Source organism: Poeciliopsis prolifica, unplaced genomic scaffold, assembly GCF_027474105.1.
Source record: "Poeciliopsis prolifica strain line A6 unplaced genomic scaffold, Auburn_PproV2 SCAFFOLD026, whole genome shotgun sequence".
NCBI lineage: Eukaryota > Metazoa > Chordata > Actinopteri > Cyprinodontiformes > Poeciliidae > Poeciliopsis > Poeciliopsis prolifica.
In genome coordinates, this window is record NW_026562401.1 from 3,860,395 (window position 1) to 3,881,553 (window position 21,159).

General features: G+C 40.3%; 1 protein-coding gene across 2 annotated transcripts; it reads left to right on the forward strand.

The window, feature by feature from the left end:
- The first annotated feature begins 1,085 nt into the window (after window positions 1-1,085).
- adar (adenosine deaminase RNA specific) lies at window positions 1,086-20,960 on the forward strand. 2 transcript variants are annotated; one of them, XM_055047844.1, is made up of 16 exons: window positions 1,086-1,190; window positions 4,912-6,632; window positions 6,933-7,237; window positions 7,985-8,180; window positions 8,309-8,505; window positions 8,884-9,019; window positions 9,901-10,139; window positions 10,307-10,463; window positions 12,383-12,551; window positions 12,747-12,840; window positions 12,968-13,084; window positions 13,184-13,311; window positions 14,333-14,515; window positions 14,617-14,729; window positions 16,336-16,463; window positions 17,389-20,960. In XM_055047844.1, the coding sequence occupies exons 2-16, from the start codon at window positions 5,034-5,036 to the stop codon at window positions 17,711-17,713; spliced, it is 4,086 nt and encodes a 1,361-aa protein (XP_054903819.1). In that variant the 5' UTR covers window positions 1,086-1,190; window positions 4,912-5,033; the 3' UTR covers window positions 17,714-20,960. The 2 variants fall into 2 exon arrangements, with proteins under 2 accessions (XP_054903819.1, XP_054903820.1); XM_055047845.1 differs by lacking the exon at window positions 1,086-1,190 and adding an exon at window positions 3,814-3,904.
- The last annotated feature ends 199 nt before the right edge of the window (window positions 20,961-21,159 follow it).

Sequence of the window (21,159 nt, forward strand, 5' to 3'; positions counted from 1 at the left end):
GTGGCTGATATCAGTAAATCCTACCAATGGCTGGAAAAAGCTGGACTCAAGGACAGCACAGAGGCCCTCATCCTGGCCGCCAGGAACAGGCCCTAAACACAAGAGCAATAGAGGCCCAGATCTACCACACCAGACAAGACCAAGGTGTAGGTTGTGCAAGGAGGCCCTGAGACAGTCCAGCACATCACAGCAGGGTGCAAGATACTGGCAGGGAAAGCGTACATGGAGCGACATAACCAAGTGGCAGGCATAGTGTACAGAAACATCTGTGCAGAATATGGACTGGAAACCCCGAGATCAAAGTGGGAAAACCCCCCAAAGGTGGTGGAGAACGCCAGAGCTAAGATCCTGTGGGACTTCCAGATCCAGACAGACAAAATGGTAATGGCGAACCAACCAGACATTGTCGTAGTGGAAAACATCAGAGGAAAGCCGTTGTGGTAGATGTAGCAATACCAAGTGATTGCAACATCAGGAAAAAGGAGCACGAGAAACTGGAGAAATACCAGGGCCTCAGGGAAGAACTGGAGAGAGCCTGGAAGGTGAAGACCACAGTGGTACCTGTGGTCATCGGGGCCCTCGGGGCAGTAACCCCCAAACTGGAGCAGTGGCTACAACAGATCCCAGGAACAACATCAGACATCTCAGTCCAGAAATGTGCAGTCCTTGGCACAGCCAAGATACTGCGCAGAACCCTCAAGCTCCCAGGCCTCTGGTAGAGGACCCGAGCTCAGAGGATAAGAACCACCTGCGGTGGGTGAGAAGGGAATTTTTTTTTTATATATATATAATATATTTTTTTTTTTTTTTTTTTTTTTTTACAAAGAGTGCTTCCTGCAAGTTTAAATTTAAGACAGCTCAAACAATCAATCTTAAGGCAGATTTATCATCATTATTATTATTATTATTAATTATTATTATTATTATTATTATTATTATTATTATTATTTCTACACATTCTTCTAATATTCCTCGGAGCATCACGAGAGAATCAGATGCCTGCTGAGGACGCATCAGAAAATTATTGGAACCTTGCTCCGCACAGTTACGTCACTCACATGCGACGGTGTTACCGTTCGCTCCAGTTGCAAAGCAGAGCATCGCATCTCCGCGCATCGCTTGTTGGATTGTTTTTGTCACGGAGTTCACAGAAACAACAAGCCGCAGTGGGAAGAGTGAGGCGAGCTCAGGTAATTGTTTAAAGCTGGTTTGTGTTTGCAAATGACTTGTTGAGAAGTAGTTCGTTCTTTGGGGGGTTTCCAAACATTTTAGAGAGAACAGGCAGCAGGCGGTGGGACGGAAATGGTGCAGAATTTGGAGCTAGCAGGATGGCTAGCGTTAGCTTTGAGAAGGACCGATGTTCATTTAGCAGCTGCGAGCTTTTGCCATGATTTAAAACCTATTAATCTTTCTTATTCAGACAGTTCATTGTGTCGCAGTAGTTTTAAACGTCGGTGCGTGTGACCTTCAAGTATTAAACTGAAAACTTTATGCACACTTAGTGCTTCAAAGCGTCTAGTACAACACGAAAACATCAAAGGGAATATTAGTGTTATATAATGTGTATATTGTTAGTTTTTCTTTTTTTATTTCAGGTTTAAATTTGATTCATTTTTAAAGTCATGCAAACTACAAATAAAGTCAACATGAATAAAGTCAACATGAATACTCTCTCAGTGCATTTGGATCAAATTGTCAGCAGCTAGTAAATCGGCTCAAGTCCATTGTAAGTTAGTTTATACAGATATTTTACAGGTTCCATGTGCAAAAAGTTATTTGTGTTTATTTACACCAAGTTACATCGTTCCCAGGTAAATGATCCCGCATTCTCTTCTTTTGTTTACTTATTCTAAAACTAACAATTTAGTTCAAAACCATTGCATTTCAATTCATTGTAGTTAAGTTGGTGTGCAATATCCCAATGAATTATGTTTCTTGATAATTACAGTCATAAATGCTCAAGACTAAAACAACCTAGCACCTGCTTTAAAGGTATTTAAGTGTAAAGACTGTCTTTGACACACCCACGTTGCTTGATCTGTGTCCAGAGTGTGTGAGCTCAGTCATCTATTAAAAATCGTTTTTAGGCCTTGCTGCCCTGCGTTCTATGTGTTTCTCTTATTCAAGTCAGTCACATCTGACTTGAATAAGTACTTCATTAATAGACTTGTGCAGCTTTTGATGACATGCAGACAAGGTTATGCAATCATTTGAATAAGTTGCTCTGGAGCAGAGACATGTCTTAAAAATGAAGGGCAGTGGTTCCTGAGGCCTGAAATTAAGAAACACTGGTTTAGGTAAAGACTCCAGAACCTCTTGAAGCAATAAGAAAGCAGTTTATTTGCAGTCAGAACTTACTTTGGCTTGTTAGCTTTAGTAGGCTACAAGCTGAAACGTCTTTGACTACATCTCCAGATTTTTTATTATAAATAAAGCAATCTGAATTGCATTTCTGCTTCCTCTAATATCTTAAGACACCATAATCTGTCTCAGCTTTGGACAATTCCTGATACCTGGATATCTCACTTTTATTTAGTGTTTTCATGGCATGTGCCAGTCATTTAAACTCTTTTCTATTTTGATCATCTCATAGTTTGGTGATACAATATCTGCAGACCAACTGTCTATTCATATAGGGGGTTTTGACAGCCGAGGATTATATTTCTGGGGGGTTTTGTTGTTTTGTTTTATTTTTTACTCATGATTGATTGCAAATAAATTTGGTTAATAATGTCTATCATCAGTTTGTTGCTCAGAGCTTTTGGTTGGTTTGATCAGGAGTCACAATCAGTCATGTTTCATGTCACTGAACCAGGAAAGAAAGAGAAGGTTTTTGAATTTAACATGAATTAAATGTTACATGCAGGTATTTGACAACTAACTTGAATACATATGTACTTCTCTACAACATAAGCTAACCTGACATGCAGTGGTTTAGATACATAGACAAGAAATGATTTGTTCACAAATGGACAGACAAGTTTGATCAGGCCAGCTGCTCCAAACATGATCGATCCAAACATGGATCAGAACCGAAATAAACAGAGATGTGATGCGTTCATTTTTTAAAGTGTAAAACCTCACGACAAAATCCATCTACAAGGATAAATAAGCAGATAATACACATTTTATTGTAATGATATAAAACGTGTAATACAATTAGATGTGCAGTTAGAAATGGAGCCGGAGCTTTCTGTGTCACTGACCTCTCCGGACCGAACCAAAACCTGGATTTTCACAATAAAAGGAGCGAGTTCCGATGTGCGCTTGGAGTTGAAGTTCTGTTGTTTTCCGCACGACCTTTCGGGACATCAAAAGAGCCGGGTGGAGCGAAACGCCTTGGCATGAAAGTCGGAATGTGAGACATGCAATTTAGAATACGCTTCCTGATGATCAGAGCCGATCTTTTTTCCCTTGCTTAATTTTATTTGAAACCCTCCAGTGTTTATATCCGTAGGGGGGAAAACCGGCGTAGTCACATGACCCGCAATAGAAACCTAACTTTAACCAAGAAAAGAAAACGAAACTTAACTTTCTCCCACGTTGGCCCCTCTTTCTTTCTTTTTCCAATTGCTCCTCATGTTCTGTGTGTCGCAGCTCAGGAGCGCATGGTGCAACATTACCGTCATCCATGCAGTTTTTATAAGGCTTTGGGAGGCTGCGGACTTTACTGATCTAACTGAGATGATCCAGCGTGTTTCTCTCTTCTTAAGCTGTCCAGAGGCGAGATTTGATTGTTCTGCGCTTATTTTTCCTTATCTGTAACCTTAGTATTGTAATTATTATTATTATTATTTTTTTTGTCAAAAAATTGAAATAACTTGCGCATTGGAAGACTTCTAAATCAGCAAGCCTCCACGTGGCCAAACTGTCTTTTTAACCTTCTTCCTCTGATCGTCTGAAGGTGAGACTCATAATCACATGTACTAGTAGCGGGAGGCCTTGGTCATAGACTGCTCTGCTTCTACAACCATGCTGCACAGAGTATGCAGATGTTTATTCAGCACGCTTTGTTCACAAATTTGGCCTGGCTGTAAGCATAGAGACATGTTCTGTCTGAAAAATACATAGTTGTATTTTTGGCTGTCACATGTTGCCTTGCATCAGGATCAAAGTGAGTCAGCTCCAGCCCATGTTTGGCTTCCAGGCTGCTGCCCCCCCACCCCTTGTCGCTGCTTGTTACTCTGATGAACCAATACTGCATTGTGCTCCATTATTATGGGCCTGCTCGGCTCGGTGCTGACCACACCACAAGCGATGAAACCTGACTCAGTATTGGGTGTCCTCTTGTTGTCGCTGGCTGATGCAGACATCATTGAGTGTTGTTGGGTATGACACTGGACCCAGAATCTATATTTATAAAAATCCAAACCATGTAATTTGAAATTCAGATCATAATCCCCGGTGTTTGTTTCGAGGCAGAGAAATGAAATGTCTGTACAGAAATTGAGAAGTTGCTGGATTATCGGTTATGTTTCTTTGACTCTCCATTAGAGAGATTTCAAGCCACAGCATTAGTTTATAATACTAGAAATAATAAAGAACTGCTCCAGGCAGTTTTGAATGATTAGACCATTCACTTTTACCTCGGGATTACGTTTCAGCATGACACAGAACGATGACATATCCCTCTGCGGTCTCTTTATTGACTTAGTGTGTTATAATATGAAAATAAATGCAGCACAGATTAATCTCTGCATACACTTTTCGACTGTCTATGTTTAAACCTTCTCAGATTATCCACTCTGTTGTGTGCTGCATTTCAGGACAGCAGTGGTGTCCTTGGAGTATAGGTTGTCCAACTTGTCCAAGGACACTTAAGCAGGCTGAAAGGTTGTTCACTGATGTGACTGTTTCTTTTAACCTGTCTACTTATTATGTCTCTTTTGACTTTGTTTGTCACTTCCACAGTGTCACCATCCTGAGCCAAGGCTCCATCTTCTGTCTTTCTGTTGGAATCTAAGTGCTTGGCGTGATCCTTAAGCTGAACAGAGAACTGCCCCGGCCTCCCTTTTTAGCTCAACCCCTGCGCTATGAGCAGAGGTAGAGGAGGGCCTTACAAAGAACATTTCAACAGACGCCCACCTTCCCACCCACAGGCCAAGGAGAACTACCACAGATCAGTTCAGACCCAATTTTTTCATGGAGACAACCCAGACCTGATCCAAAACCAAAATTACTACAACTATCCTGGAGGGGCCCTTCAGCCGCCACCTCCTCTGCTCCCATCAGCTCCCTTTATACCAAGCCACTCTAGATTGGTTGCTGGTTCTGACTACAAACATAACCAAAGTCAGGGCAGCAGCCCAGCTCCAAATTCCTTCCTTTGTAAACAAGCAGAATTTCTCAGAGGGCAGAGCACCGAGGCGCCGCAGTTCAGATCCAGCCAACGAGGCGGCGGCGCACCATTCAACAGGTCATCTAGTTCTACATGCCAGTCACCATCAGGCTATATTAGATATTCAAACCCAGGCAGCAGTCCTAGAGGTCGAGGGGGCTACGGCCCTAACCAGATTTTTCGATACTCTTCAGGTCCAAGAGCAACTGGAGGGGCCCTGGGCCCTCGATTACAAACTCAAAACCAGTTTCAAGGCAAAACCAATTGTAATCAGTCATCCAACAGACAATGTTGGCCCCAGAGAGAGTCTCTCTGTGACCGTTTTCAGAATCTGTCTTTTCAACAAGCTCAGTCTAGCCGAGGTAGAGAGAGGTTTGACAGATACCAGGTCCCCAGCAGCTCAATAGAGTCGAGGTTAGAAAGAGTTCACATCACCTTTACGCCAGACATACAGGAGCAGGTGCACAGAACTTTGGCTGGTTTGAAGTCAGGTGAGAGGATCTCTGCTAAAGTATTAGCTAAAAAAATTCATTTACCCAAAAAGACAGTAAACAAGGCTCTCTACTCTTTGGAGCGGTCACAAAGAGCTTATAAGCAAGAAGTCCTACCTCCACTGTGGAGTTTGTACAGGGCGGAAGGAGATTACGTCTCTGACAGCAAAAGTCCAGCTTCCTATCTGTGTTTTGGTCCAGAACATCCACAAACAGCTGAAACAGAGGTTGACCCGGAAAAGGAAAACAAGGGGCAGGTCAAAGAAGAGAACTCTGATACAGAATCAAATTCTTCTTACAGCTCATCTTCAGAGACTTCTGACTGTGAAAAAGCCCAGTCAGCAGCAGAAAGTCAGAACGAAAAAGATCGTCCAAACACAACCAGCTCCATCCATCAGGAGGCTAATTGTCCCGTCATGGCAAACTGTAAAGAGCAGATTTTACAATTTCTTCTGGATGTAGGAGAGGCAACTGCTCTTGTCATAGCCAAAAATCTGGGACTTAAAACTGCCAAGCAGATCAACCCCACCCTCTATGCTTTGGAGAAGCAAGGTGAAGTCAAAAGGGATAGTGACGTTACTCCTCCAAAATGGATGCTTTCTGCACACCGGAAAGAGAGGATGGAAAGGAGCTTAAAAATTGCAAAGAGTGCCTCCGTTTTTGGGAGTCATATGGGAATGGAAATCTGTCAAGAGGAGGATACTGCAAGTGCCGATTTCCTATCGACCTTACCTCCTATACCAGGACTTGAGCCTTTACCACTGCTGGAAGATTTGCTGCCAGAGCAAAGTCAAAGTACTGAGGTACTACAAGATTTATCGTTTTTAATATTATGTTTTTGCTTTCAAGGAATATTCCAGACTTTCTATTATGAGGTTCTGTTGAAAGGTTAAGGTCTCTTGTGGAGTTTTCATTTGAAACAAATGTTGATAAGTTGATCCTGTGGAAAATTAGTCAGAGGCCAAAGCAAAACATTGCCTCTCCCTTTTAACACAAGTTTCAAATTATGTCATAGCTGTTTAATTTTGCCTAGTAATAGATTTTAGTTCTTTTTTACAAAATTTCTGAACTAAAACCTAACCCTCCGTTCCTCATTTCAATAGCTACCTGTATTGTTGAGTGAGGACAAAGCTCCTGGTGAGCAACTGTGGGCCTCTGATGAAATCCCAGAGTACCTCAACGCAATCCGGCGAGAAACCGATGCAAAGAAAATGGCAGACCAGCAGGGCGGAGCTGTGGGAACCGTCGCTGTGTCGGTGGCTGCACCACCTCCTCCAAATCTGTGGGCCAAATTACAGGAAGTGAGGCTGAAGAACCCCGTCAGTGGCCTCATGGAGTATGCCCAGTATTTGGGCCAAAACTGCGAGTTCCAGCTCCTCGACCAGTCAGGACCCTCTCATGACCCAAGGTCAGTCAGTCGACCTTTTAAGTCATCACATTGCCTTCCACAAGAATAATTTGTTAATTGGATATGCCTGAGGTAGAGTTGGAAAAATAAAGTCTGGATTGATGCTCGTTATCGCCAGGAGCAATGTGAGATCCATCATTTTAGTTTTGTGTTTGCACCTATGTTTATTTTATTGCTTTGAAGTAGCTCTTAAAATCTTTGGAGAGAAAGCCTGCCTCCAAGAAGTGCAGCCAAGAATGAAAATAACTCAACTGTTATTCATCATAGCAGCCAGTTAATCATATATTCAGGGTTTTTGCACGAAAAACCCTTTTCTTCATGTTTTGAGTGAAAAATAAAGAAAAACGATTATACTTTTCGGTCAGAAAAATTGTGCACTTTTAAACTAGCCTCTATCATGATATCCCAGTCCATTTCGGTAGATAAAAGAGTTGTGATTTTGAAACAAAGCTTGTTTAAGTTACTCCACAAACAAACAGAACTGTGAAATGATTTTATACCATGTTTAAAAATCCAGAAGCCAACATCAGCAACTTGTTTTTGGATCTATGGAAGCTATAGATAAGACTACTCTGTAAGCAGATTAAGGTGATCATTTTGATCTCATAAGTTTGAGAAAACATCTTGGAAAACATATTAACATTTCAGTCTGGAAAAGCATTTAAATGCTGTATGGGTTGTAACGCTGCATGTCGATAGGTTGAGTGTCTAACGTGTTTGTGATTTTCTGTTTTCTGCTCTGGTTAGATTTCGCATGCAGGTGATGTTGAATGGGAAGCTGTTTCCCATTGCAGAAGCTTCCAGTAAGAAGGTCGCTAAGAAGGATGCTGCAGCCGCCGCGCTGCGCATCCTTATCGGAGAGAGTCAGGGAGGACCAGGTCCGCTGGAGGAGGGAAATGCTGCCGGTGTTGACCAAATGTTGGATATACTTCCAGAAACAAGCGTGAGATATTTTTGACTTTGTTAAAATAATTTCTTGTATATAAATCTATGGGTTCTGGACACTAAATATTTTCAAAGCTGTCCTTAAAATGTTGTGTCTGAAGTTCTTTTTCCCTGTCTCTTCACCAGGGTTCTGTTGAAAATATGTCGGGAACCTTCGGGTCGAACAGTGTCGAAGTACCAGGGGAAGGACCTCGACAGCCGCTATCCCGGTCTCTGCCTGGTGGGAAGAATCCAGTGTCTGTCCTAATGGAGTACAGCCAGCGCAGTGGAAACTCCATCGAATTCATCAACACTGGGCAGGCAGGCCCACCACATGACCCAAGGTTCTGGCTCCTTCATTTCTATTTGGAGTAGATCTTCCTGCCGAGTCCGGAGGTTAACTTCTTTTGCAGTCACACATTTCAGCCTCATAAAAGCAGCTATGTGTTAAATCTGTTCTGAATACGTTAGTCATCTGATGAAGACAATGCCATCTTTATCTATCTTGTCTTTTCTGTTCAATCCATCCCTTTAAGCTTAATGACACATTTCATTCTCTCTTTGCTGCCTTTTCTTTCTAAAAAAAACCCCAAAACAAAACTAAGGTATCATAAGCTATAAAGGTACCATGAGTCTAACTCACTTGTTTAAGTCTTTGATGCAAACAACAGTTTTGTATGTTCTTGATTACCCCATTTTAACCCTTTCTGCACTATTTCCAGGTTCATGTTCAGAGTGAAAGTTGGAGACATGACGTTTGCTGAGGCCTCAGCTCCAAGTAAGAAGGCAGCACGTCAGCTGGCAGCAGAGGAGGCAGTTAAAGAGTTAATGGCTGACGGAAAACTGCAAGTCAGCAAGGTAACAAATACAGAACGTTAAGGAGCTCATATTATTATTATTATTCTCATAAAGCTGTAGAAAAGTTAAAATCAGGGTGAGTTTATGAAACAGTTTCCAAGTTTTGTATGTCCCCAAAAAATAAAAAAAGGGAATTAAACAACTGCAAACCGACAGGGGCACTTTTGTAGAAGCACCCAAGAAGAGTTATAGAAGTAATAAGAGGAAATCAATTGGAAATTCATGTTTACATTTCGCCTCATGCCAAATGTAAAAAAAAAAAAAATGTGGTGGAAAAATAAATCTCGTCATTCCCTTTGAAAACCAGTTACATGTTGCCATAAACTGGTTTTGAAGTTCACCTTTGTGCAGGACAACATCTCTAAACATTCAACCAGAGCTGCTTTGGAAAGCTGAGAATCTTTCATAGGACACTTTCCATATGGTATTTAAAAGAAATAATGATACAAAACTTAATTCTGCAGATATGCATACCCCATAGAGATATATGAGGTATGCATATGTCTCTATGCAAACAGGAGTTTGGGTAGAGACTCTTGTTTGCTACTCCCTCTGCCTCTAAAATGCCTGGAGGCACAAGTAGTGGCTTCTACATTATATACTTAAAATAAATGCACACCACACTTCTTAGATCTTTAAATTCATGTGTCATTTCCTTCCACTTCGCATTTATGTACTGCTTCCTCTGAGTCTGTTGCATAAAATCACAGTCAAATACACTAAAATTTCTAGATGCTACAATAAAAAACTGGTATAGTTGCTTTATAAGGCACCAAACACTGTGATAAACTATATTTATTAAGGATATGATGAAATCTGTTCCCCTAGCTGACTCTTTCACATCTCTGCCTCGCCCCTCATATCTCTCTGGTTTCTTCCAGCCTCAGTTGCCCCTTGGCCCGTCCTTTGAAGGAGATGGAGGTGCTTTCAGAGCGACCTGTCCTTCTTTGCCTCCTCTAACAGCGAGTGAGTTGCAAGCTGCCCATGAGGCAGGGGTCGGAGACCTCATCAATCACCTGAACAACAACGCCGTGTCAGGTCTGTTGGAATATGCCCGAGCTCGGGGCTTTGCTGCTGAGATCCGCCTGGTGAGCCAGTCTGGACCCCCACATGATCCTAAGTAAGAGCAAACTTTTTTGTTTTCAATTTTTAAAAGCTTTAAAAACCATTCAATCAGAGAATGAAGGTTTTTTTTTTTTTTTTTGTTTGCTAGATCTCGGTTTAGGTATAAGTATTTCTTTATAGGACTTTGAAATATTCTCCTTATTGCCTCTACTCCCTGCTCAGGTTTACCTATCAGGCGAAGCTGGGCGGCCGATGGTTTCCTCCAGTTTGTGCCTCCAACAAGAAACAGGGAAAGCAGGAAGCAGCAGATGCGGCACTGCGGGTTTTGATTGGAGAAGCTGAGAGGGCAGCACGCACTGGAGAGCTTATCCCTACTGAGGTATCTACAATTAAGACACATAAATTATTTAACCCAAAAGTAAAAATTATTCTTCAGCTTCGTAGGAGTTGCTATTGAGTCAACATGGGATTAAAGCATCATTTATTGGATTGTAGAAACAAAAACAAGTTGTGCAGAACTTGATTTCTTTCTTTCAAAATTAAATATATTAACCCGCAATACCTGGGTGAGGAAAAACTTGATAAACTTTTAATTTATTCTTGAATGGATAGTTTATAATTGTCTAACTTGGAAGTTATTATGAGAATGAAAATGTGCAGTGTTGTCATCTGATATAAAAGTACACTTAATGGATAAATGTGGATGAGTTTAAACTTTATACAGGCTTGATAATTTTGCATATTTAAAGAGAATTGACCCAAACACTGGACCGTGTGCTACTCCAGAGGTTTACAGTGAACCCTCGTTTTCCTGAGTAGTTGCATTCCAAAAAGAACCTAAAACAGGCGAAATCCGCAAAGTAGTTACCTTTATTTTTTTACAAGTATTATACAGCATAATTAAATACTCTACATTGAAACCAAAGAACAAAACCTCTTTTTAGGCCCAAGCATTTTTTTTTACAAATGTAAAGCTTTCTAACAAATAACTACAGTAAAGTAATAACATTAATCATCAATACAAAACAAAGTAGGACAAATTGTGACTTGCGTATTTCACTGAACCTCTGACTGTGACGCTGCGGCCTGACTCCGCTCTGCAGTGTTTTTTTCTTCTGAAGCCTGTGGTGCAGGTGTGTTTTTTTCGAGATAAGAACATGTTATCGGTAGTTGTTGCTCTTTCTTCTTCCAGGCAAAAATATTAGCCAAAATTTGCCAAGCTGTATTATGGATATTTAAATACAGTAATGTTATTGGCACGTCAGAAGCACAGAGACTGTTCAGCCAATCAGAACAAAATGCACTGTGAAAAAAAGCTGCACAAAAAAATCGGCGAAGCAGTGAAATGTGAACCACGTTATAGCGAGGGTTCACTGTACACTGAAGCTTGTTATTGTAAACACACGGGAATCTCCCAGGCAATACACTCCCACCCATGATACAGCTACATGTTTGAGCCTTTGAAGCTGAATGCTTTGACTGATTTTATGAAAAGCAGTGCTGAGATGATCCAACAGGACAAGTTCAGACACGTCCATTATCTCTGAGGCCCTGAGAACACCATCAGGGACTTTCACCAGTGTTATTTCAGAAACAAACACGATAGCTTAATTAGGGTTGAACGTGCAAGTTGAGACTAATAGTTTTGATGACTCAGAATGCTTATTTCAAATCTGGTTCTGCAGTTATTTCTTCGTCGTATGTGCTAGTGCACATACCAACAACACAGATAACAAAAGGATGCCAAGGATTAGTCATCACTGGAGAATGGGTAGCTCAACACGACTGTGACTCTTTAAGTTTGGCGAGGATCAATCTTGTTTTCCTTCATTAATGATGAATAATGTGCTGCTTAGTTACATTCAGAAATCACACAATCTGCAAAAATAAATCACTGTTAATTGGACAACTGTACCATATGAATGCGGTTACATCTTCACGTGGAACCACTAGAAGTAACCAAACGGCAGACCTTTACCTCCAGCAGGTTACCAAAGTGATGTAAGGCCTGTTGACATACTGTAAATAGATGTTCTGATCTGGCCCATTCAAGTAAAGGCTGCATCTACTTTTTTTAAGCCTACCTGATCTCATTCTCTTTGTTTGCACTAACTGTATGAATCGCATTCACAGGTATATGCACAGGAGAAGCAAAGATGTGTAAATAACCTGAAAATAATTGGTCTGAAGTAGGTTAATGGGCTGTGTGTGTGCATGCGTGTCTTCAATACACAAGAAATGAAATGTATGTAGAAAAACCTGCAGTTTAAATAGCTGAATTTCTTTCTGTCCTTCCAGCTGCCAGTAAGTGGCAGCACTTTGCACGACCAGATAGCCATGTTGAGCCACCAGCGTTTCAACGCCCTGACCACCCGCATCCAGCACAGCCTTCTGGGACGCAAGATTCTGGCCACCATCGTCATGAGAAGAGGGGAGGGACTGGGAACTGTTGTCAGCCTTGGAACTGGTAAATCCCTGACCCATAACAATCATTGGGTTGGATGTAAACAAAGTGTTGCCCCTGCATTGTTTTGTATGTTTCTTCTTGCTTAGAGAAATGTAGTGTAACAAATAAAGCAGAACTGTCACAGAAGAACTGAGAGGCGTTTGGTTGTTGTGTTGGTTGACACTGAATACGTGTTTTTTTGTTTTTGTCTATCAGGAAATCGTTGTGTCAAAGGAGAGGAGCTGAGCCTCAAAGGGGAAACAGTAAATGACTGCCATGCTGAAATCATCTCCAGGAGAGGATTTATTCGGTAGAAATTGATACCACGCTTCTTCATTGATGTTTCTCCCTCATTTCTAAAAATACGCTCTCCTCTCCCAGAACCAGCCTGCGTGACTTTATTTTGAGATGTAACCCGCCATCTCCTTTCTTCTCAGGTTTCTGTACAGCGAGCTGCTCAAGCACTATGATGGAGCAGACGACAGCATTTTTGAGCCCGCAGAGGAGAACAAACTCAAGATCAAACCTGACATTACCTTTCACCTCTACATCAGGTTGGGAAGTCTTCCAAAGCCTTTTAGTCTGGCACATTTGCGTTTCATTCTGAATGCCTCTTACTTTGATTTATGTTTTTTCTGTCCTTTCTTCCACAGCACGGCACCTTGTGGGGACGGAGCGCTGTTCGACAAGTCATGTAGTGAGGCAGGAGATGAAATCGAGGGCCACAAGCCGCTTTTTGAGAACGCAAAGCAGGGCAAGCTTCGTACTAAAGTGGAGAATGGTGAGACAAAAATGTAAAATCAAACGGCCTACGTGGGAAGCTGCAGTGGACAGAAAAAGTCTGCTCTAGTTAACTTACCAGGTTTTTGTGGTGTTAAAATGAGTCCAATAGAAATAATTCCTGAATGCTCCCTGTTTGGGTAGACCTCTATTGGTGTGGTATGTCTGGGTTTTGCAATATTCATTACTCTACAGGTTTCACTTGCAATAAGACCACCTTGGACTGGTCCGTTCCAAATATTCAATGTTATTCTGATGTAGCCATTTTTTAAATTAGATTTTCTGATGAAGAATGAAGTCTATTTTCAGCTTTCAAGCACAATACTGAAGGTTTGCACCTTCAGTTCGTTTTTGAAACTTTTCATGATTCGTTTCACCTTTACTGCAGGCTCCGAGAAAATTGGCCATGAAGCACGATTCTTTCCCTACCGTGATTCACTTGTGCTTGTGTGCTATTTTTCAGATGAACAGTGTGGTTTTTGTGTCACACATTTTTTTTTTTAGAATCATGGCCAAAATGTTTTATCTTTGTTTCATCAGATCATATGTCTGCAGAATTTAGCTTTGTTCAGCTGTTTTTGTTTCAAAGAAGTCTTCTATATTGTTGTGGGATACAGTTGCATGTTTTTCACAGAGGCTCTTTCTAGATCACAGCATTTTCTCAGAGAACCAACAAAGTAAATATCAGGAAAACCTTCAAGAACAGCTGAAGTTTATTTTGGATAATTCTGAATACGGGGAGTGTTTAAATGTATGCTGTCACGTAAGCTGAGCTTTTTGCTTTTTGTTTTACCCCTAGACGATTTCAGTTTGTATTTGGCTACTTCAGCTGTACAAGTTATTTGTAAAAAAAATTAAAGGTGGAATAATGTATCCAGGTCTCATATTTTACATCACAAAAACATGCTGTTTTAACAGGCAGCTATAGCCCTTTTATATCTACTGTATGACATTTTATTCATATCGAAGTCTTGCTTCTGGTTTGTTTGGAGGAGATACAGCTTCTCTCTTGCTCTTTGCAGGTGAGGGGACCATCCCGGTGGAGTCGAGTGCCATTGTCCCCACCTGGGACGGCATCCAGCATGGTGAAAGGCTGCGGACCATGAGCTGCAGTGATAAGATTCTGCGCTGGAACGTGCTGGGCCTGCAGGGGGCACTGCTCTCTCATTTCTTGCACCCTATCTACTTAAAGTCCATCACCCTGGGTAAATCAAGCTGCTGGACAGCGATTGTCACCATCTCATAAGATTTAACAGTAAATCAGATTACTCCCACTCTGACAGATTTATGTCTTCGATCATGACAGGCTATCTGTACAGCCATGGTCACCTGACACGTGCGGTCTGCTGCCGGCTGGCCAGGGACAGCGAAGCCTTCTCTCAGAATCTCCCTCCTCCCTTCACCCTGAACCATCCTGAGGTGAGTATCCAAGTTGTTCTCAAAGTCAAGACACAGACATAAATCAGAAACATGGAGGTCATTCTCGCCAAATTAATTCATTAAGCTGCCAGCACTCCTATTTGTGCCTTCACAGCTGTTTTTTATTGTTCGTCGAATGTAAATGGGACTCATCCATCAATTAACAAAAAGCAGAAGGATTCCTGTTGTGCTGCCAGGAAAAAAGTCCAAAATCTAGTAGCTGGCAGTTAAACTCATCCTTGTATCCTTCTGTTTGCTGAGCCTGTCATACATATCAATTAAGATCTAATGGGCAACACTATTAACAATTAACTATCACCTCTCATTTATTGGCACCCCTGAATATTTTAAAGCAAAATAAATGAATATTTTATTGGTGTGGTATAATCCTAGAGAGAAAGAAAAATATTTTTTTATTTATTTAGTGCATTTATTCAATAGTTGAGGGAAACATGCATTGAAACATTTCTTTTTTTTACATGTTTGAATGAACATTGTTCATCAGTGTTCACTGTTAATAGTTATACAAAATAGTTTTATTCTGTGGATCCCACAAAATAAGATGGGAAGAAGATTTTGTCTTTTAAAGCCTGAATTATATGTAGAGTGCTCTTTCCAGTGTGACGAAAAATAAATATAATTACATTTTTAGAAATTAAAATCTATTTATACACTCAGACTTCTTTCTCAAAAGAAAGACGACTCTTCATAAAGCACACTTAGTCTTTAGAAAGAAGATTAAATGCTTTATGAGCATTTTTTTCTGTTGTAAACATAAAATATTGTAAACGAATATGATAATCCAAAGGAAGTGCAGCTTGATGGGATTTAAGAATGAAATGAAAACAGATTTTGACTTGCCTCTCAAAAAGGTCAGGAAAAACACGCTGTGTATTCAGAATGTCAAATATGAGACTGAACTGGAAACAATGGATATGTCTCAGGTCAGTTAAAGTTCAACTCTGAAGGATTTTTTAAAATTCTGTGTTAGTTTACTTTGCTTTTTGACAATAGCAGAAAATTTCATCCTCTCCTGTAACATTTCATAAGGCTGGCAGATGCACGTTGAGGGATTTCTGACCATTCCTCTTATGTTTGTGATGGTATAATGGAAAACCGTTTTCTCTGTTATGACTCCCAGTCAACCAGTTGGCATCTAGATTGTGTCTCAATTGTTTCAGAGACTTGGTAACGTTGCACCTATTCTCAAACTGATCTTTAGCTCCTTTTTCTCCCTACAGACTGCCAGTGGCTTAGAGGAACGGTCCTCTTTGTTACATATTTATACTACCAATGAAAAGTGGAGTATGAACATACTCCACTATAATTGTATTTTATTAAGCTATACTGATTTGGAGTTATCAAATAAAGTTGTAGTTCAAAGCAAGTATGTCTGTGTTTTGGAAAAAAAGAAGCATATTAAGTTAATTCTGCACTACTTTTCTGTATTGGACTCATATCAGCAGAGATACCAAACCTCAGATATCATTATTGGAAGTGAAGGAAGTGGATCCCGACAAAATAGGCTAAGAATTTGTATTAGAAATTCCTGACTTGCTTTAAATATTTACATCCAGACCTCTTTTATCTCACTGTTGAATTAAAGGTGGGAAGAGTGAGTGTGTATGACTCCACCAGGCACACAGGCAAGACCAAGGAGTCCAGTGTGAACTGGAGCTTTCCAGACCAGCACAATGTGGAGGTGCTGGATGGGACCAAAGGGAAGCTAGACGGGTATGTGTCACACGGTTACCTCTCCCGATTGCAGTACACACCTGAGGCTTCACTGTACCGTAGCCTCCCTTGTTCTTTCTTCTTTGGCTAAAAGCGAAATGTTTCACAGCTTACAATCAGAGCATCATGAAAACAGAATCGTTCAGGAGTGGAGTTGGGATCCTACATTCCCAGTCTGTTTTAGGATTTTGCAAACCTCATTTAAAGATTGTACTAAATAGTGTGGGATGACTAATAAGACGCTAACACAGATTACTGTCTATAATCTATGAAATAATATAATCATTGCTCCTCCCCGCTGTACTTTAAATAGTTGTTATGGTACAAATAATTATGTGTTCTTATACTGTTGTCCCAAACATGTTCTCTTTATTTACACGTAAAAGTCACTGGTATTATTAAGATTTTTATGGATATTTGTGCGACATTGCCCACTTACAGTAAAAATTAGACAAATTATGATACCATCACCATCGTGTGACATTATTGGGATTAGAATCCAGCAGTTCTTTGCTGGAATGCATTTTTATTTATTTCTCATACATAATGTTGCTTATGCAAACCAATACTTTGTTTTTTTTTAAGTTCATCCAAAAATTCATCATTTCCTGTTTACATGATTATTAGAGAGCAATAGTTTGTTAGAAGGTACCCTGGATTCATACATTTAAAAATAATAACTCCTTTTAATCAGTTGCACAGTGCGACATTTTTATTTACTTTGGTATTTATGTCATCTGCCTGTACGGCTTTCTTAGCTTCAGTCCTCCTAGTAAGAAAGCATTGTGTAGTTTCTGTAAAAAAAAAAAATTGTGTTTTCCACAACCACCATGTCTGTTTTTTTTTTTTTTGTTGTTGTTGTTTTTTTTTGTTTTGTTTTTCATCAGTACAAAGCTAAAGAATCCTCAAATGTTTCTCCCTTCAGGAACAAACAGGCCATGTCCCGCGTGTCCAAGTCCAACCTGTTCTGCCTGTTTCGCTCTCTGTGCCAGAGGTGCGGCCGCACAGACCTCCTCTCTCTGCCCTCCTACGCTCAGGCCAAGACGTCGGCCATACCCTTCCAGCTTGCCAAGCAGCAGTTCTTTGAAGCTCTCTGCATCCACGGCTACGGAGCCTGGATTGGCAAGCCGCTGGAGGAGAAGAGCTTTGAGGTGTCAGAGGGAAACAGAAACAATGGTGGGAGCCTCCCTCTGGGAGTTGGGAACAGTAAAAACGGAGGGCTAGTGGAGTACAAGCAGGCGGAGGCGTAGATCCATGCAGGGGGCTTAACTTCAGAAATCTAATTCATCTGTGGGGAAATGGAAAGAAAGGGTAGATTAGGGAGAGGGGGCGGGGAATGGAGACATAATAAAGTAAAAGTACAATCAAACAGCACAAAGCCACTGGCCAGAACTGTGTCTTCTGACGGAACATGGTTGAAGGCTGCAGTGAGATTGATGGGAAGGGACGGGACGAGTCAAGGGCAAAGCCTGAAGTATGAATGAGGTCACAGTTGTCAGGATGGAGCTGGGTAGAGGTCCAGGGGCTGTACAGACCACTGTAAACACTACATGCAAGAGGAACTTTCTGCAGTCAGTCTCCATCTCTGTCAGCGCTGCACGGCTCAACTTCTGCAGTTTGTGTGCAGTTCTTTGCATTATGTTCCAGACCTGTAATGTTAATTGTTCTGTTGTTGGAGTGCAGACCATATTATGTTTTCTTTTTGTATTGTTGGAGCTGGTTTGTAAAATATGCTTTCTGCTGCTTTAAGTGGAAACTGCAAAACAATCTGGACCAAGATTATTTCTGCTTAATAAATTGTTTTATTATCATCATTTGCAACAAAAGAAACAAAGTAAATCTGGCCTAGTGTCACTCTGCATTATAGTAGTGAATATAATTGCAATTAAGGTATAAAAAGAAACAAAGAAAACAGCATAGTGGTCTTGCATAAACCCCCCACCCCGCGATCTTGGCGCGTTGCTCAGGAGGAACGCGGCAAATGTGATGGTGGCAGAGGGATGTGGGGGGTTGTCCCGTTAGACCATCAGTTCCTGATACCAAACAAAAAAAAACTCAGAAAAGTTCACTCTGGGTAAGTGCAATCCGGCGCACCTGTTTGGTCCAAATGACCACGTCTCCGAAGTTCTACGGACAGTTAAATTAAAGTTAGTGATTTGCTCTGGCTGAAGTTTGGCAAAAATGTTGCTTAGAAGCAGCTTTTGGGAAAGGTTTAAGGAAAAAGTGATCCTCTCAACTCATCTGCAATGAGAATGTGTCAGTTTAAGATGTGCAAGTTTTATAATGCTTTGACCTACTGATACAGACGTGTTTTACGACTGGTAACATCTGATGTAAGAAAAAAAACCTCTTAAGGGGTTGTTAATGATTATTGGGACATCACACCAATCAGGGAGAGAACTCACTATGAAGCAGGGCTTTCCTGACAAAACCCTGTTTTATAGCGACATAAGATAAAAACAAAGTTAATCAAGACAAATACAGTAGAATCTTTCCCAAGTAGATTTTGCCACAAAAGACAAAGTGTGACTGGCTTAACAAAAATAATATTTCTCGTATAGATTTCCAAGAAAACGTGGGTCCTTACCACATATTTAAGGTTTCCAAAAGCCAGCTGTTTCCAGGTTATGTTCAGTTGAGAAAGGGTGAGAGACCTAAACAATAAAACAGCAACTTTGAACATGTTGAAAGTCTCCCTCTCAATGATTTCTTTCAAATAGCTCCTTGCATCTTTTATTTTTATTATTTTAAATACATTACTGTTGGTAGGTGTTTTCCACTCAGTAATGGTGTGCCCACAGAAGAGTGTGAGTAGGAAGGCCCGACTCAACTGGTTTTAGTCCAAGAGTCAATTTATCGGTGCATTCCCAGTTGTGGTTCTGTTGAGATCAGGTGCCAATTTAGTACTGATGTCTCAACCTGCTGCACACGCTACGCTAATTAAGTTGAAGATTTACTTTAAAACTGATTTCCCTTCATTACTGATCATTCATGGGACAGTCAGTGACTATGGAGATGAAGGTAAAGTATAATTTTGTGTTGGGAATATAAAATAGTGGTTTGCAGGATGTAATTCCCTACTTTTAAAGTCAAGTGTTTGACTTCTAAAGATAATTTTATAGTTAAGTGTTTTTCTTCATTTTAAAGGCCTAAGAAGCCGCCGCAAACTGACAGCAGGGTCGTCTTGGTGTTTTCATCTTTTCAGTTGCTGTTTAAACCTGAACACATTGCATTGGCTCTGACCAGCAGAAACAAAGATTGTTCTTTGTAAATATATATTTACATCAATCTCCCTTTAAGGCTGAGTTGCTGGTGTTTTATTATTTTATTTATATTTGATTTGAACAATGTATCGGCTTAATTTGGTTTAAAGGAGAGAAATTATCGTTTTATACTTATAGCACAGTCCCCAAACTTTAACTGTACATAGGATCAAGTTTTATCAGACACTGTAAGATTGTGGTTGAAGCTCCTGTATTTTTTTTTTTTTTCCGCTGATATGATATCTACCAGCTTGTTAGTTCCCTGCACATCCTTTGACATCTTGACTTCATGGTTTTAATTTCCTCCGTTTAGGTAAAAACCTTTGATTGGTCTCGTGTGTCCTTTCCTTCAAACATTTGCAGAGAAATTACCATGTCTCAGTCTGAAACAAGTACAAGTATCACTGTTTCTATGGCTCATGTGGTTTAAGTCTTTTTATTTTTTTCCTAAATCTGTAATTATTGTTCTCGTAATGTTTTTGAAAGCCTCAAATGTTGCTTTTAGCTTCTGCATGGGAAGCGGTTAGATCTCGGACTCAGGAGAACTGCAAAGTCGGGAAACGTGGCGGTCTGTAAGGGGCGCTGTTTTCTTAAATAAAACTGCTGATGCAATATATACATGAGCTGTACACAAATACATGAGTACACAGACATGCAGTGGGTTTCAAAAGCCTGAGTCTGGTGTCAGAATCTTGTTTAATGTGTTACTCTGATTATTTGGTATTTGCTTTAACTAATACTCCTATGCATATATGCCTAGGAGGTTTTTCTTTTTTCCAGGAAGGAAGAGCTATGCAAGCACTAAGTGATACTTCAGGCTGTTTAGTGTTGGTCTGCTGCCTCTACAGAACTATTAGATTCTTCTCTATATTTTTAATTATCTTAAGTTTTAAGTTGCTGTCTTGGAACAGAGAGCACCTTTTTTTTTTTTTTTTTGCAACATTTAATTTGGTTCTTATATTTCAGCTGTAACTGATGGACTATACCCTGTGAATTAAACACAATGTAGCAATGCTATTTATGTAAAATAAGATCATTTCAAGAATAAAAAGGAAATTTGATGTCAGATGGTGTAGGTCCTTGTATTGGACTCAGACCTCTGGATCCCACTGTATGCAGCAATAGATGCCTGGAGTTTGATGGTTGTTCACACGGTATGTCTGTGTGTGTATGTATTTGTGTTTTTAATGTATATATTTTCTAAAAATAAAATAAAATGGCTTTTTACATTTTATTTTCATGATTTTTTTTTTTTTTTAGATTCAAGTGAATTATATCTTTTGAACAATGGACATTGTTAGATAATAAAAATGGCAGTCTCATTTATTTTGACATGTAAACTGTTGAAATGTCTAAAGTGCATGAAGCTGTTGGACTGGTTTAGAAGACTTATTTGAAGGCAGACATTTTGAATAATCAGATTTCGATGTCAG

Bases quoted from the DNA above. Each gene is read 5' to 3' on its own strand.
- adar (XM_055047844.1), top strand. From the start codon at position 5,034: ATGAGCAGAGGTAGAGGAGGGCCTTACAAAGAACATTTCAACAGACGC. The intron at 7,238-7,984 runs GTCAGTCAGTCG...TGCTCTGGTTAG, and splicing joins GGACCCTCTCATGACCCAAG to ATTTCGCATGCAGGTGATGT. The intron at 12,552-12,746 runs GTAAATCCCTGA...TTTGTCTATCAG, and splicing joins TGTTGTCAGCCTTGGAACTG to GAAATCGTTGTGTCAAAGGA.